Source organism: Capsicum annuum, chromosome 12, assembly GCF_002878395.1.
Source record: "Capsicum annuum cultivar UCD-10X-F1 chromosome 12, UCD10Xv1.1, whole genome shotgun sequence".
In the NCBI taxonomy this organism is placed as follows: domain Eukaryota; kingdom Viridiplantae; phylum Streptophyta; class Magnoliopsida; order Solanales; family Solanaceae; genus Capsicum; species Capsicum annuum.
Window position 1 is genome coordinate 15,091,897 of NC_061122.1, and position 17,162 is coordinate 15,109,058.

The 17,162-nt window shown below is 30.6% G+C and overlaps 2 protein-coding genes across 5 annotated transcripts; one reads left to right on the top strand and one right to left on the bottom strand.

The window, feature by feature from the left end:
* The first annotated feature begins 1,162 nt into the window (after positions 1 to 1,162).
* LOC107851063 (acetylglutamate kinase) lies at positions 1,163 to 3,725 on the top strand. 4 transcript variants are annotated; one of them, XM_016695962.2, is made up of 2 exons: positions 1,163 to 1,301; positions 2,337 to 3,725. In XM_016695962.2, exon 2 carries the CDS (start codon positions 2,458 to 2,460, stop codon positions 3,496 to 3,498), a length of 1,041 nt encoding a protein of 346 aa, XP_016551448.1. In that variant the 5' UTR covers positions 1,163 to 1,301; positions 2,337 to 2,457; the 3' UTR covers positions 3,499 to 3,725. The 4 variants fall into 4 exon arrangements, with proteins under 4 accessions (XP_016551448.1, XP_016551446.1, XP_016551449.1 ...); XM_016695960.2 differs by having other exon boundaries at positions 1,268 to 1,783; XM_016695963.2 differs by lacking the exon at positions 1,163 to 1,301 and adding an exon at positions 1,662 to 1,989.
* A 9,624-nt stretch (positions 3,726 to 13,349) lies between these two features.
* LOC107849642 (probable 2-oxoglutarate-dependent dioxygenase SLC1) lies at positions 13,350 to 16,776 on the bottom strand. Its single transcript, XM_016694195.2, has 4 exons — positions 16,423 to 16,776; positions 15,534 to 15,784; positions 14,461 to 14,797; positions 13,350 to 13,905 (listed from the first exon to the last, which is right to left on the bottom strand). The coding sequence occupies exons 1-4, from the start codon at positions 16,693 to 16,695 to the stop codon at positions 13,657 to 13,659; spliced, it is 1,110 nt and encodes a 369-aa protein (XP_016549681.1). The 5' UTR covers positions 16,696 to 16,776; the 3' UTR covers positions 13,350 to 13,656.
* Positions 16,777 to 17,162: the final 386 nt, after the last annotated feature.

Sequence of the window (17,162 nt, forward strand, 5' to 3'; positions counted from 1 at the left end):
CTTCTAAATTGCTAGGCCAAGAGCGTTTTGTCCCATTTGATTTTTTCCAACATTCATTTTTCCTTTGGAATTTTTGCTCCAAAAATTAGTCCTTTCAGATCTGGACTCCAACTTTATCATTGCTCCAACACTCTCCTTCAAGTTCATGATAACTACTTATTTACACAAATTAAAGTTTTTGATAAAAACACAAGATATGTGGGTTCGAAATCGATGGGACGTCATGTAGAAGCTAATATAATTGCAAAACATTGAGGTGATAAATCGGAAGACAAATAAAAACATACTAAAAATATATCTTATTGATAGATTTGACTAATTGACTTACATATGAAAAACTAATATAAATAAATCATAAAAAGATATGAGGAAAAATCTTTCTCTAAACAAGACTTCTTTATTAGACTACATTGTGGATTCTATTGTGTTATGTTTTGAGAAGAAGGATTTTCTATTTATAGAAGTCCAAAACTTTTCTTTTTTACAAGAAAATCTTTTCCTCTAAGAAAATCTTTTTGAGGTAAAACACAATTATGGTAGAATCCAAGTAAAATAAAAGATTTAGGACAAATTCGAACAATATGTACCAAAATTATCGATTTCTATCAAACCCGTAAATGAATGCTAGCTTCGGTCGCCGCCCTTACATTACCTAGTTCTTGTAAAAAATAACAACATATCAAGTGAAATCTCACAAATGAAATTCAGAGAGGCTAGAAAGTACGCAGACCTTACTTCTACCTCGTGAAAGATAAGAGAGCTTATTTCCAAAAGATTCTCGGCTCAAGTGTAGCTACCTAATTCTCATCAATAATTATAAATGCTCGTTCTAATGACTTGAATACTTGTACATTAATCTAGTTGAAATGGGATCAACTCAACCACTGATACTTGGTTCAAACTCACCATGGATCCCCAAACCTAGAAGAGAAGTGGCAAAGATGATCCTTTGTTATAGAGTTAGGTTTAAAGTAGTGGTTTAGGTGTACTCATGAACACTTTTAGTCCTTTTGTTAATTATAAGTAAGAACTTTTTGATTTCTGTTAAATTTAATAAATTCTACTTATCTATTAAAATTAGAATTGAGGAGAGCTATTAAAAAATAATTTAACAAGAAGCTTAGAAATTTTTAATAAAATCCTATGAATCGTAACAAAAGACATTACACTAGACACCAAAAATAATTGAAGCATAGCACAAACTTCAAACTACTGCTTCAAAAAGTTCCACCTCAAAAAGCTACAAGTAACTCCAGAAAATAGAGCTTAAATAGCAGAAACTTCAAAATACAACTCCAAAGGTGAGTTTTCGCTAAACAAAAGTTTGATAACTATCTAAAATCTGGCAAATAAATTAAATCATCTCAATAAAATTAATGGTCTAAAGTAAAATTTTAATACGAGAACTTAAATATATGCGCATTAAACATTTAACTTCACATAATAATATTATTATATTATTTTTAAGAAAGTAAATACAGTATAGCTTTCTTAATTACCATACAAAAAAGTTATATGTGTAATTTTCTCTACTTTTGTACGGTCAAATAATGCAAAGACCCACTTGCAATGCAAGACCAGAATAATATTGTATTCTTTCCACATGAATCTCATTTATTTCTTGCATATTTTTTATTTTTTTTTGTTAATGTTAGTACTACTAATAATAATTAAGGCACCACCTACTACACACACATATATACAATAATAATAAAATATATCTGTCTGAGAAGAAAAAATTGAGGTCGCTTTTCTTGACAGTCGACCCCGCTTCCATCTCCAGGTACATTGACTCTTTAATTTTCTTCTTCTATTGCCCTTTTCGGATGAATTTACTTTTAGGGTTTTGCTGAATCAGTATGTTGATTATCTTATTTTTGTTATTATTGTCTATTGGTGTATTATTTCATTTTTATTTTTGTTTTTAATATGTCCTTTTACTGTTTTTTGTCATGAGCTGGTGGAAACAACCTCTCTGCCTTAACTAAGGTAGTGGTATGGACAGGGTATACTTAACCACTTTGTGGGAATACACTGGCTGTGTTGTTATTGTAGTTGTTAGTTGTATGAATGTATTGAATTCTACTTCTATTACCTGTTTGATGAAATGCCTATTAGAGTGTGGAGCAGAAAAGTTGAAGATTGAAACTGAGAAAAAAATTATAACTTTGTGATAATTAAAGAAACTTGGCTCTTATTGAAACAGAGGGAGTATCTAAATTGATTGCTATCTTATTGGTTTCAAATGTGCTGATTTTTTTGAGGGTTTTTTTTTTTTTTCTGATTTGGGACACTTTTGAGGTTCAAGTGCTAATAATGACTTGGTTTGATTGCAGATTTCTTTGATATATTGATGCTTTGACCTCATTAAACGAAGGGCATTGAGGAACTATTAGTGTCGCACTTTCCCCGCAATTTAGATTCGATCGGAAAGGGGAGGAAGTAAAAGAATAGAGGATGTTGGCTGCTAAAACCCTCCCAGTTTCTTCCCCAATCACTAAAGTCTCCAACTTTGGTGATTCCGGTCTCATTTTCCCAAAATCTGTTTCAGCGATCAAAGCCAATCGAAACATCCTTAGCAATCCTTTTCAAGCCTCATGCCTAAAAACGTCCTTGGAATCCGTCGTTGCACCTGATATTCAATCTTTCCCTGCAGCGACCCGAGTGAAAATCCTTTCTGAAGCACTACCGTTTATTCAGAAATTCCGAGGCAAGACCATTGTAGTGAAATATGGAGGAGCTGCAATGAAATCTGAGGCACTTCAGGCCTCTGTTATTGCTGATCTTGTCCTCCTTTCCTGTGTTGGTATGCGCATTGTCTTTGTCCATGGGGGTGGTCCTGAAATCAACCAATGGCTTGGTAAATTGGGAATCAAACCCAACTTTTTGAATGGTCTTCGTGTTACCGATGCCTCAACCATGGAGATTGTATCGATGGTTTTGGTGGGTAAAGTCAACAAACATTTGGTTTCCTTGATTAACAAGGCTGGGGCAACTGCAGTGGGATTATCAGGAATTGACGGACATCTTTTAACTGCACGTCCTTCCCCCAACTCCGAACTTGGTTTTGTTGGGGACATTGCTAGTGTGGACCCTAGTGTACTGCGTCCACTCATTGACAATTACCATATCCCGGTGATTGCCTCTGTTGCAGCTGATAAGAGTGGTCAATCCTACAATATTAATGCAGACACGGCAGCAGGTGAGTTGGCAGCAGCTCTTGGAGCTGAAAAGCTGATCTTGTTGACAGATGTGGCTGGAATTCTGGAGGACCGCAATGATCCTGGGAGTTTGGTGAAGCAGATTGACATAAAAGGCGTAAAGAAGATGACAGATGATGGCAAGGTTGCTGGTGGGATGATCCCCAAGGTGAGTTGTTGTGTCAGGTCGTTGGCTCAAGGGGTGAGGACTGCAAGTATTATTGATGGAAGGCTGGAGCATTCCGTACTTCTTGAGATTCTCACTGATGAAGGGGCTGGAACAATGATCACTGGCTAGATAACATTATCGCTAGTTGAGCAACTATTTTATGAATTTTCAAATGATTTAGCAAGATAGGCTTCTCTAAGCCCTATCAATATGTTATCAATCTGCTACAAAAATTTGGTAGACTGATGCAAGCTTGGTCCATCCTAATGGTTTTCATTGTATGAATAAAGATCGAGTGGATATCCATCCTAATGGTTTTCCTTGTATGAATAAAGATCGAGTGGATATTACTAGCATGTTGACTTTGTGAAAGTTAGTTACTGGTGTGGAGATAGCTTATCCAGAAGAAAAACGAAACTAGAGAAATAATATGAGTAAAGCCATAACATTCATCAAGATAAATGTGACTGTTAAACTGATGTTTGAATCAATATATTCCTCAGACATTATTTTCTTCAAGATTCGTTTCAGAGATCATATACTTTTGAACTTAGGGAAGTCATTCTATGTGCAGCATGTAATGTACATTCACTGTGCAGCATGAAATGTACTCATTGCAACTCTTTATCGACCTGACGCAAATTCATATAATGTTAAAAAAACCAACATAACTCTTTTTATTCTAGGTAGCAGGCGTGTTCGTTTTGGCGCTTGTTTATGCGTTAGGAGAAATATATCATTTGACTGTAACCTGATTTATTGAGGCTAGTTATAAATAGCAATCTTGACATGTTTTGTCATATTTCGGATCTTATACCATTATGACCGTCTTTCTATACAAAGTTCATTTGCTTATAAGTATTATTTATAAAAGTAAAGAATAATTTTAATTAATAAGATCTTAGTCATTGATTTACAACACATTACCTTAAATATTGTTATGCAAACTTTATTTATTGATATGAAGATTTAATAAAAAATAATAAAATATTTTTAATAAAAAGTAGATAGTTTTTCTTTCTTTTTTTATTTAATTTAAATTGTGTACCTTTAATATCTTACAATCTTTAATATTATTTTAAGTAAAATTAAAATCATAAAATTTATATTAAATTTTTTGGAGTCTCAAAATTTTGTAAGCCTAAAACAAATTTTTTATTAGCCTTACCCTTGAGTCATTCCTGCAAATAAAAATTATTAAATATTTGACAGATATTAAAAGTGCTCTTTTGGTAAATTTAATAGATCAGAATTGTTCAATAATATATTTACGAGATTATTTTGAATTAACCCCAAAACATAATGGAGTATTTTTTTATTTTCTGGAACCTACTTTAATAAACATATTGAAAGGGTAGATAGAATTTTTAGAAACTGCAAGGTTACATCTTTTGTTCTGTTCCCAATTGGTGTAAATATTGGAAAAATAATCTAAACACACATCTTAATTTATTATATTCACACAAATCTCACTCTTATAAAGATCTCACAAAAATCTCAACTAATTATGTATCTCAACAAATCCAAAATAAGAAAAAAAAAATAAATTGAGAGCTAATTATATATTTTTGTATATTAAAAAAAATGTATCTTCATTGAATGTATTGAAAGCTACTTATATATCTCGACAAATTTAAAATTAAAATTTTCAGTAATTATACAAAATGTCAGAATTTTCAGTAATTAAGCTCGATCCAAACCATTAGAATTAATGTTATTTTCTTATGAATATTTATTTTGGGTTCAACTAATTTGAATTTACGCCACGTAAGATCCATTAAGGTGAAACACTTCCTATTAAAAAAATTTCAAAACTTCAAATTAAGAGTGCAACTCCATATATTGCACCACTTTCTCTATCATTTAAGGCTACGTCTCTTAACTCAAAATGGTATATAGATTGTAAATGAAGTTAATCAATAGTTGTCCATGTTAGAGTTTTTGTCCTGATTTTCTTACTATATTTAAGTTTTACTTTTTTTTAACATAAAATAATAATATCCACAATGTAATCTTTAAGAGTTTCGTTCAGGGGGAGATTTCTCTCTCATTAGTTTTATAATTTTTAATATTAGGTTTTTTATATAGGTCAATTGGCCAAATCATATAATAAAATTATGTTTTTAATGTTATTTTTCGTTGTCATTTTATTTATCATTTGATAGTTTGCAACTAATAGTTTCCGCATGAAGCCCTCTCGATTTCGAACCCAACAAGCCACTATTTACTTACTCCAGAATGGTCTATAGCTTGCAAATAAAGTTCATCAAAGTTGTTTATTATTGACTTAACATATAAGTTAAAAAAAATAGTAAATTAAATGATACGAGTAATTTTATCATAGCACCCTTTAAATATAATTAATTCAATATTTTGAGAAATATATTAGGTAATAACTGTAATTAATAACTAAGCGTAATATGGGTGGAAATAGTTAAATTATTCATTAATTTTTCAAATTGAACAAGTATTGTTGAACATCTATTTTTAGTATAGTGAATAGGTAAAGATTGACGGAAGAAGTATTGATTATGGAAATAAATGTAGACTTACATTAATCTTTATAAAAGATGACACTCACAATTGCTAATGATTGCAAGTTATTAATTGTCTTAAACTGGTGTAAATAAATGAACCACAACTTTAGACACGTAAATGATCAACTAATCATGAAAACACTTGGAATATTAGTTTAGAATGCTACCAATTGTTAATATTAATAAAACCTTCTATTAAACCCCAAGGTCCATTTGAGTAACGTGATATTAAAGTCAAGATTTTCGATGTTAAGCCTCCAAATAGATTGTTCAAGTGTGACACGTCCAGCTGTATGTATAATATAGACTTTGACTGTGAGAAGGGGTTGGGGTGATGATCAATGAAATTGAATATTATACCATATTACAAGTCATAATATACCACCACCTTGCTAAGATGATGAGACATGTTCACATGTATTTTTGCTAGACCTCTGGAGGAGACAATCGATCACTGTGTGTAATCTCATTTATAATACTTATTTTTCTTATTTCGTCAAGAAAATTATTTTCGTAAGAAATATACTTTAATCAACCCAACATGAAAAAAATTATAAATATTTCCAAAAAAAATATATTTCTTTTTCCCCATAACAAGCACACCATTCATTGACAACTTAATAGTATTCGGTCAAAATTCATACCATACTTTTTCTTTGTCGTAAAATGGCAGCAGTGGTAGTTTGGGAATTTTTATTTCTTCTCTATTATTATGGGAGACCATAGACTTAATAATAGAAGGGGACTGCATTTCTTTGGTCAATTGTCAATGTGTCAATGAATATGATAATAGTATATATATATATATATGGACTTTGAAACTATGACCAACCAGATATTGCCGTAAACCAAAGTGGAAAAATTCACCAATTATAGGCTTTAAATATGGATTTGTTGTCTTGAAAAAGATCGTCAATAGTTAGAGCACTTTGTGATAATTTACTCACTGTACAATAATTTATAGATTATATATAAGAGAGATAAATTATATTAGACAAGTTTCATGCAACGAGCTCATGGCTAAGCGGCAAAAGGAGGCGTGGATTTGATGGGGGATCCACCTCCCAACTACTCAATTCTGCAATAGTTAAAAACAAATTTGAAATATCATTTTTTTTTTGTTTGTTTGTGTGTTTCACACTCCAATTATCAATAGTCCCACCTAAGCCATCTTAACCTATCAACTGTTCCACTTTCCTAAACATTTTTCTGTTTGCTAATGTCATTAAAAATATTTTTCACTAACCAATAAAAAATGAGAGCTAATTTTTCTGAAAGAATTTTTTCCGAAAAAATGACTTCCAAACTGATATTAGAATTGTACCCTTCAGCCCAAAAAATTGACTCTAATGATTTGTCAGTCTTATGTTTGTTAATTAAAGGTCAATTAATAAAACTAATTTCACATTTCAATTCTCAATCAAGTACTTTTAACAAGGTCGATTAATAAAACTAATTTCACATTTCAATTCTCAATCAAGTACTAAAATTAGAAGGAATTTTGGACTTTAGGTCCCAGCGTCCACACTAAAGTAGAATAATCTATTCCCAAAATTTGCAATTAAATTAAAGAAAAAACGGTTAAAATTATTTCTTAACTTTTCGAAGTAGGTCAAAAAAAGATTCTAATTTTAAAGAACAAAGAAAGATTATCCTATTTCGAATAATTCAAGGGTAAAATTGATCATCTTTTCTTTGTTTTGGAGCCACCATGAGTAAGAATGACATTTTTGAGTTATTTGGCTAGTAACAAAGGACATTTTCTTAGTTAATTGACTAACGAAGAGGATATACATAAAAGTAATTTTAGTCAAGTATAAATTGTATAATTCTCCGTGGAAGGGGATCAGACGAACCCTGACAAAAGGCTAATTCCGCCCCCAACCCCCCCCCCCCCCCCCCCAACCCCCCCAAACCTTAACATAGGGTCTGTCGCTCATGTCCTTTTTGATTTGATTCGATAGGGTGTTGTATACTAGGTATAAAATATTGTATATCATGTGTATTGTTATAACAGAATGATATAGTGGCCGATGTGATTGAAAACATGATATAGTGTAACTTAGCTTAAAGCGGATAATATTGAAAAATTTTAATATGTGAGAGGCCCAAGTCTTACATGGACGACAAAAGTTGTGTGAGGATCCTCTCAAATTTTATTAAATTAGGAATGATGAGTCCTACTATCATAAAAAGAAGGCAAAGTCTTAGATGCCCTATTTTTCTCTCTATTTCTTACTTTTCCTACATTTTTTTTTTGGTATAGTTGCTTTGCAATATATTCATATTTTGGTTTAAATAAATTTTTGATTTATTTACTCTAACAAATGTATTACTTCTTTATTTTAATATTTTCATTCATCGAAAGTCCTCAATACCAAACACACCCTATGTGATAAAATAATATTTATGTGTAATAAACTTTTAAATTAGATAGCTTTTATGTAATAAGAAAATGAAAATTATTTTTTATAAACCCAAAGTTGAATAACCACTAACGAAATTTACCTTAAAAGTTTTATTTTCACATCTAGCTTTCAATTTTTAATAGGCATTTGACCATAAAAAATATATTCACTTTATTTGAAAATTTTAAAGTTGAAAATAGAGTTGAATTGTATTTAGTCATAGTATTTTGAAGTTGATATTAGAATTCAAATGTGTTTTTTTTTAAAAATATAAAAAAGATAAAAATAAAAATAAACTTTAAAATAGAATTTTATGAAACTGAAATTATTTTATAAAAATAAAAATTTTAATTTTTTTTTTTAAAATAAAGCAATAAATGTAAAAAGTGCAATAAAAAATAGTAAAAACATCTCTTGAGATGTTTTTCAAATTTTCAAACACAACTTCAATTTGCATTTGATTTATTTATGACCAAATAAGTATTTCAGAATAAATAAAAACGTATTCTGAAATATAGTGAATATTATTTATGGCTAAACAGGCTCTTTATCTTTATTACAAAATGTATGATCAACTCAACTCCAACTTCAATTTTAAAATTTATAAATAAATTAATTTTCTTATTTCGTGACCAAATGTCCATTACTGCTTTTTGTTGTCGTTTGATCTTGTGTTGTGTTATTTTAATTTGGGCAGTGAAATGACATGAGTAAATTTAAATTTAAAAATTAAAATATTCTGTGTTAGTGGAGAGGTGAGTTGGAAAAGGATATTGCAAAGCAGTTATATCAAACAAAAAAAATGTAAAAAAGAAAAGAAATAGAGAGAGAAATAGGGCATCTAAGTTTTTGGCTTCTTTATATGACAGTGGACCCACTATTTTTACTTGGCAAAATTTGAGAGACCTCACATTATTTTTGTCTACCGTTATTACATGGATCTCTCACATATTAAAATTTTCCCATAATATTGATCAATTTTGAAAAATCAATATTGATATTTTTTTATAGTGTATTTTTTAAGAATTCAACACGTGTGCGGCAATATCTTTGGAGAGTTTAAGCAACTAATGTGTTAAATATCAATTTTTTTATTAACATTGTTATAAGAAAATAGTGGACGATGTGATTGAAAACATAAAAACGTTGATACATAGATATAATGTAGACATAAAAACGTTGATACATAGATATAATGTAGTGTTGTAGGCTGTACTTTTGCACAACTATCTCAAAAATGAAAGAGTAAAATTTTAAAAAGAGATGTTAATGAAATACACAGAAAATTGTAGTAACTATTTTTCAGCCATACAAATATTCTCAATTTTCATCTCGAAAGACTATGTGCCTGTTTGGATAAGTTAAAAATAAGTGGTTTTTAAAAAGCTCTTTAAAAGTGTTGAACTTATTTTAAAAATAAGCAGTTACGTGTTTGGATAAAAATGTTGAAACTGAAAAAAAAGTTATTGGTGTGTTTGGTAAACAAGTGCTTTTAAGCACTTTTTTTTGGTCAAAATGTCTGAAATACCTTTAAAGTTGTTAACAATATATAGAGTTGATTATTATTAATTTTTATTTCTAAAATGATTTAAATTAAAATTAATATATATTTTAATATTTATATATATATATATATATATATATATATATATATATATATATATAATATTTTCAAGAATGAATATTAGTTTGTGCGCTAAAAAAGTTCTTTTTGGTTAAAAAAGTTTAAATCATTAAGCAAAATATATATGTTACTAATCATTATAATTATATTAATGGATAAATAGTTGGTCACAAATGATACTATTTGTTTGATAAAAAGCCTCTTAATTAGAAAATATAATACTCGTTGATTGAGTAATAACTATCATTATTAAAACATTGGCGAATATGAATGTTGCATCGTGAAATATAGATGGATCATTCACTAATCGTCCATGAAGTTGTATATCTTCAATGGGTATTCTCCGTATATTTTGGTTGGTGAATTATTTTTTTTATTAGAGAAATTCATATGTTGTACAATAATAATTGTTCAAATTTAAAAGAATATATTAAAGAAGGTGAATAATATATAAAAATTCATATTTCATAAATTAGAAGTTTCATATAAAAGAAGTACTAATATAGTTAAAGTTAAATTCACCATAAATACAAAAGTAAAAATATTCAATTAATACAAGCATTAAACATTAAAACTTATTTTGAGGCTACACAAGGGTAATTTTGGAATAAGGGGGAATTTTGAGGGGGAAAATGTCTTTTAATTGGTCAAACTAAAATGACTTAAAAGGCAAAAAAAAAAAAAAGTTAGGAATTTGAACTTTTAGTTTTTGGCCTTTTTTAAGCCAAAATTAGCTTTTTTAAAGTAATTTTCAAAATTGCCAAACACTTCTAAAAAGAAAAATTGACTAATTCTAGTATTTGCAAATTACAATCACTACTGCTAATAATACACAAAATAATTTCTAGTATTTGTAAATTGCAATGGAATTTGACTAGTTCAGATTCGTGTCATGAAATCTCACTTTGAGGCTAAAGCATGTAGATGCATTTTTCAAGATTCGAACCCAAGCAATTTTCCTTAACATAGGGTCTGTCGCTTATGTCCTTTTTTATTTGATTCGATAGGGTGTTGTATACTAGGTATATAATATTGTATATCATGTGTATTGTTATAACAGAATGATATAGTGGCCGATGTGATTGAAAACATAATATAGTGCAACTTAGCTTAAAGCGGATAATATTGAAAAATTTTAATATGTGAGAGGTCCAAGTATTAAATGACAAACAAAAGTTGTGTGAGGATCCTCTCAGATTTTACCAGGTAGAAATGATGGGTCCCACTATTATAAAAAGAAGTCAAAGTCTTGAAGGCCGAAGAGGGGAAAGGTTCCATGTGAACGGCACTTGCACATGGGTTAGTCGATCCTAAGGGTCGGGGGAACCCCGACAGATAGCGCATTTCGCGCGTACTCCGGAAGGGAATCGGGTTAAAATTACTGAACCGGGACGTGGCGGTCGACGGCAACGTTAGGAAGTTCGGAGACGTCGACGAGAGCCTTGGGAAGAGTTATCTTTTCTGTTTAACAGCTTGCCCACCCTGGAATCGGCTTAGTCGGAAATAGGGTCCAGCGGCTGGAAGAGCACCGCACATCGCGTGGTGTTCGGTGCGCTCCCGGCGGCCCTTGAAAATCCGGAGGACCGAATGCCGTCCACGTCCGGTCGTACTCAAAACCGCATCAGGTCTCCAAGGTGAACAGCCTCTGGTCGATGGAACAATGCAGGCAAGGAAAGTCAGCAAAATGGATCCGTAACTTCGGGAAAAGGATTGGCTCTGAGGGCTGGGCACGGGGGTCCCAGTCCTGAACCCGTCGGCTGTCAGTGGACTGCTCGAGTTGCTCCCGCGGCGAGAGCGGGTCGCCGCGTGCCGGCCGGGGGATGGACTGGGAACGGTTCCTTCGAGGGCCTTCCCCGCGCGTCGAACAACCAACTCAGAACTGGTACGGACAAGGGGAATCCGACTGTTCAATTAAAACAAAGCATTGCGATGGTTCCAACGGATGTTCACGCAATGTGATTTCTGCCCAGTGCTCTGAATGTCAAAGTGACTTTGCAGTATATTCATATTTCGGTTTAAAGAACTTTTTGATTTATTTACTCTAACAAATTTGTTACTTCTTTATTTTAATATTTTCATTCATCGAAAGTCCTCATTACCAAACACACCCTATGTGATAAAATAATATTTATGTGTAATAAACTTTTAAATTAGATAACTTTTACGTAATAAGAAAATGAAAATCATTTTTGATAAACCCAAAGTTGAATAACCACTAATGAAATTTATCTTAAAAATTTTATTTTCACATCTAGCTTTCACTTTTTAATAGACGTTTGACCATGAAAAATAAAAAATATATTTACTTTATTTGAAAATTTTAAAGTTGAAAATAGAGTTGAATTGCATTTGGTCATAGTATTTTGAAGTTGATATTAGAATTCAAATGTATTTTAAAAATAAAAAAAAAAAAAGTAAAAATAAATTTAAAAATAGAATTTTATGAAACTAAAATTATTTTATGAAAATAAAAAGTTTAACTTTTTTTTTAAAAAATAAAGCAATAAATGTAAAAAGTGCAATAAAAAATAGTAAAAACTTCTCTTGAGATGTTTTTCAAATTTTCAAATACAACTTGAATTTGTATTTGATTTATTTATGACCAAATAAATATTTTGGAATAAGTAAAAACGTATTTTGAAATATAGTGAATACTATTTATGGCTAAACGAGTTCTTTATCTTTATTACAAAAAGAATGACCAACTCAACTCCAACTTCAATTTTAAAATGAGTTTAAATCCTGTGCACCGTCAGTGCACAAAATATTTTACACTATCAGTTAACTTGACCTACTATTGCAGGTTACCCAATTATTTACATAAACATTTTAAAACAAAAATTAGGTAACCTGCAATAGCAAGTCAAGTTTACCTAATAGTGTAGAATGTTTTGTACACTGACCGTGCATAAAATTTAAATTCTTTTAAAATTTATAAATAAAGTAATTTTCTTATTTCATGACCAAATGTCCATTACTTATTTTTGTTGTCGTTTGATCTTGTGTTGTGTTATTTTAATTTGTGCAATAAAATGACATGAGTAAATTTAAATTTAAAAAATTAAAATATCCTATGTTAGTGGAAAAATGAATTGAAAGAGGATATTACAAAACAGTCATACCAAAAAAAAAAATCTTGACAAAATTTGAGAGACCCTTACACAACTTTTGTTTATCATATAATACTTGGACCTGTCACATATTAAATTTTTTTGATAATATTGATCAATTTTGAAACTCAATATTGATTTTTTCGATAATATATTTTTGGAGAGTCTGAGCAACTATCGTGTTAAATATCAAATTTTTTATTAACATTGTTATAAGAAAATAGTGAGCGATGTGATTGAAAACTTAAAAACGTTAGATAAATAGACACAATGTACTGTTGTTTGCTGTACTTTTGCACAATTATCTCAAAAATAAAAGAGTAAAATTTTAGATAGAGCTGTTAATTAAATACACAGAAAATTATAATTATTTTTTCTGCCATACAAATATTCTCAATTTTCATCTCGAAAGACTATGCCCCTTTTGCAAATAATAAATACTTCCATTTTGGGATAACAATCACTACTGCTAATAACATACACAAAATAATTTCTAGTATTTGCAAATTGCAATGGAATTTGACTAGTTCTGATTCGTGTCATGAAGTCTTACTTTGAGGGTAAAGCATGCCGATGCATTTTTCAAAATTCCAACCCGAGAGCTCTGATTAACTAGGCAATTTTCTAGATTCCAAGAAACTTTTGCTTTTATGTTCATAAGATGAAATATATTCAAGAAAAGTAGCAAAATCTGTGTCCTTGTAAAGTTTGGGATTTGATTCATTGATGAGCTTTGGAGAAGGCTGAATCTTGGAGCTATAAGGCAAGCTGTGTAGTGAAGCAACTGAGATTCTTGATTTTGATGAATTTACAAGTACTCTATGTAGTACACTTTTGTACCTTCCATTGCTGAAAATCTGTAAAATTTATATGGAAAAAATTAGACATAACACCCCCCAAAAAAGGGGATAAAAAAGAAAATAATATAGAATCTAGAGTTTCTTTTTTCAGTTTTCTACTTGGTGTTCAGTACTATCATATTGTGGGGCCGGATTAGTCTAGATTCATGACTCATGTCAAGTAAGATCCATCAGAGAGAAAACGTTCAAGTAAAATTGACAAATAACCACTTTTCATCCAATGCATTTGAAATATGCACCGGAGTTTTACATGTTAAATTTGAAACTATATAACGATGACTATTTTTCAAAGACATGGTTGAAAAGATGACGTATGAAAATTTTTGGTTAACCAAAAAAGTCATCCGACTCCCTAAAACTAGTAATACAACAACAACAACATAGTCAGTGTATTTTCACGAACTGGCAATGTGGGCCGGGTCTGGGGAGGGTATAAAGTGTACGCAGTCCATACCACTATGAAGTAGAGAGGTTGTTTCTGATAAATTCTCAGCTCAGAATAGCGTAAAACTAGTAATAGTATCGCATAAAATGAAACAGATGAGAACTGACCTCAAGATGGTCCCCAACATTGACAACAAAGGAATTAGGAATAGGCTCAACAGTCAACCATTTGCCTTGATGTTGTATTTGTAAACCCTTTACTTCATCTTGAAGTAGAAGTGTAAGTAAGCCATAATCTGAATGTGGTGGCATACCAAGTGTTAAATCTGGTTCTGGACAACAAGGATAGCAATTCAACACCAAAAGTTGGCTACCATCCTCAAACTCTTTCAAATTTTGACTATCATTTATGTGTTCTTTCACTATTCCCAAGCTTTCAAGAATTGCTCCAATTAGCAATTGGTACAAAAAATTTGTTTGCTTTGAGTAGTTTGCAGCTGCCTCCCTATTGATCATCAATTCAAAAAAAAAAGTTACTAATATTTAGTGTAGGACTCATCAAAGTTTACTTTTTGTCGCCGGTATACATAGATTATACACACATTATACATGAATCATACATTTCTTATATGCTCTCCTGCCTATTTTTAGTTTAAACGATTGAAAGGGTCACTATTTAGATTAAATAATTTAAATTAATGTTATATATTGGCAGGATAAGGACACATTTACAATCAAGTCACTCAAAAAATAAGTAGAGGCAAATATTCAAAGTAAGTGCAATTAGTAACCTAAAAATAAAGTAAACGACTTGTTACAATAAGTTATAAAATATTAATCGTGTAAAACTTTATTTGCAATCAATATAAATAAGTCAAATCTTAAGAAATAAACAATAAAAAGTACCCATGAGTATGAGGTCAAACTACTTAATTCTTTATGTCAACTTTGACACAGAATTGCAAGTAACTTTTGTAAAGAAAAAATATAGTATATTTAAGTAAAAAGTGTTACCACAGATATCATAATAATTAATATCTCAACACTAGATAAATATTTTGAATTTGAAAATGAGTAAATATAGTGCCACATAAGATTGAAGCAAATAAAGTAGTTGACTTTGGAAAGAATTACATAACAAGCTATTGAATTTATAAGTTTATGACATTTAATAATGCAAGTGGAGATCTTATTATAAAAGTTGACTTTATTATATTATATTAATAATATTGAATATTCACCTGAGATCTATTGGAGAAGAGGGCCAAAGTGAAATGAGATCACTTGACAAAGAATGGCAACTAAGTTTGAGAAAATCCCTCCAACAAAATACTCCATCTTTGTTTTGATTAAAACTTGTGCCAAGTCTTACTGGTGCTTGCATATCAGTAGACATGTATTTTGCTCTTTCTTCAAATGGAAGTTCAAAGAATTTCTTGCCTACTTCAATTATGTCTTGAATTGTGTCACTATCAATACCATGATTCACCAACTGCATCAAGACAAAAAAGCAAAGGAGTCAGAAGTTACTGGTCCGACTAATTTAAATTCGTGTTGTTGCGCTTCCTATTGATGATGACGTTATTTTTAAGATTTGAACCAAAGATATCTGATTAAGGGTGAAAGAACCTTTATCATTCCATAACACTCTTGGGTGATGACTCGATACATTGCTACAAAAGAGTGAAGCAATTCTATGCTAGAGTTTATTTTTGGAGCTAGGTGGATATATGACGGATTTCTGTTAACTAGTTCAACTGAGTTCGTTACTTTGGCTCGAACTATGTGTGTGTATATAAGCGTACGAATTTAAAATGTATAAGGAGGTTGCAAAAGCCAAGGAGAATCAGAGGAAAATGTGATTCATCTTAGTATATCATATAGAAAAATAAAAGAATTAGAAAATAGTGGTCACTAAAGTAGGTTGAGAAAATCATGAGGTTCAGATTCAAAATCCAGCTGAGCAAACACACCAGGCAAGTTCTTCTAATATGCATATATCTTGATAGACAGAGTAACACTATACTGCTGACGGGAGATATGCAGATACTCGATAAAATTAGTTAAGGTACGTATAAGCTGTCTCGGACACAATAATTATATAAAAGGAGAAGTGGACATTAAGCATACCTGAAAAAATCCATACTCTTCACAAGCTTTGGCAAGTGATTTGAGAACTTGAGATCTATTGGGACCTTGCAATTGAGCAAAATCAATAATAGGCAAGTTGAGATTTTCATCATTTTTTTCTTGTTTCTTCACAATTAAAGGCCTATCTGAAATTGGCAATACATATTTTTTTGGAATTCTAGTAATCCCACTTTCACATAAATGCCTAACTCCTTTTTGATATTCCTTTTCCTTAGTTTTTTCAACAGCCAAAATATTCATTGTTGGACACATTATATGTGTCTAATATTTCAAAAAATGAAAAATAGCTAAGTTGTGAAGAAGGAATTGAAGAGGGAAGTGTTTTAATTTGATGAATTTTTATGCTTGAAACAATGTAGTTATATATAGAGAAAAAACGTGGCAAAACAGTGTTGGTTTATTTATATTAATTTAAACGATTTTAATAATTAATTAGGTAAGTCTTATATCTAGACTGGTTCCTATATAATTTCCATGCAAAAACACAAGTGTTGACTTGGTGTGGTCAAACAAAGAGACTTATTTCTTTTATGGTAATTCATGTACCCATTTAATTGGTCATACTAAACCAAATTCATGCGATGTATGCTCTATTAAAGAGAAAATCTATTCATATAAAAATTGAACGATTAATTCTCTATTAAAGAGAAAATCTATTCATATAAAAATTGAATGATTAATTTAATATATATAAGTCAAATAATGAGACTTTTTCCCAT

Excerpts from the sequence above, each read along its gene's own strand:
- LOC107851063 (XM_016695962.2), top strand. The coding sequence starts at position 2,458 with ATGTTGGCTGCTAAAACCCTCCCAGTTTCTTCCCCAATCACTAAAGTC.
- LOC107849642 (XM_016694195.2), bottom strand. The coding sequence starts at position 16,695 with ATGTGTCCAACAATGAATATTTTGGCTGTTGAAAAAACTAAGGAAAAG. Across the intron at positions 14,798-15,533 it reads TCTTCTCCAATAGATCTCAG|GGAGGCAGCTGCAAACTACT; the intron begins GTGAATATTCAA and ends GATGATCAATAG. Across the intron at positions 13,906-14,460 it reads ATGTTGGGGACCATCTTGAG|ATTTTCAGCAATGGAAGGTA; the intron begins GTCAGTTCTCAT and ends TAAATTTTACAG.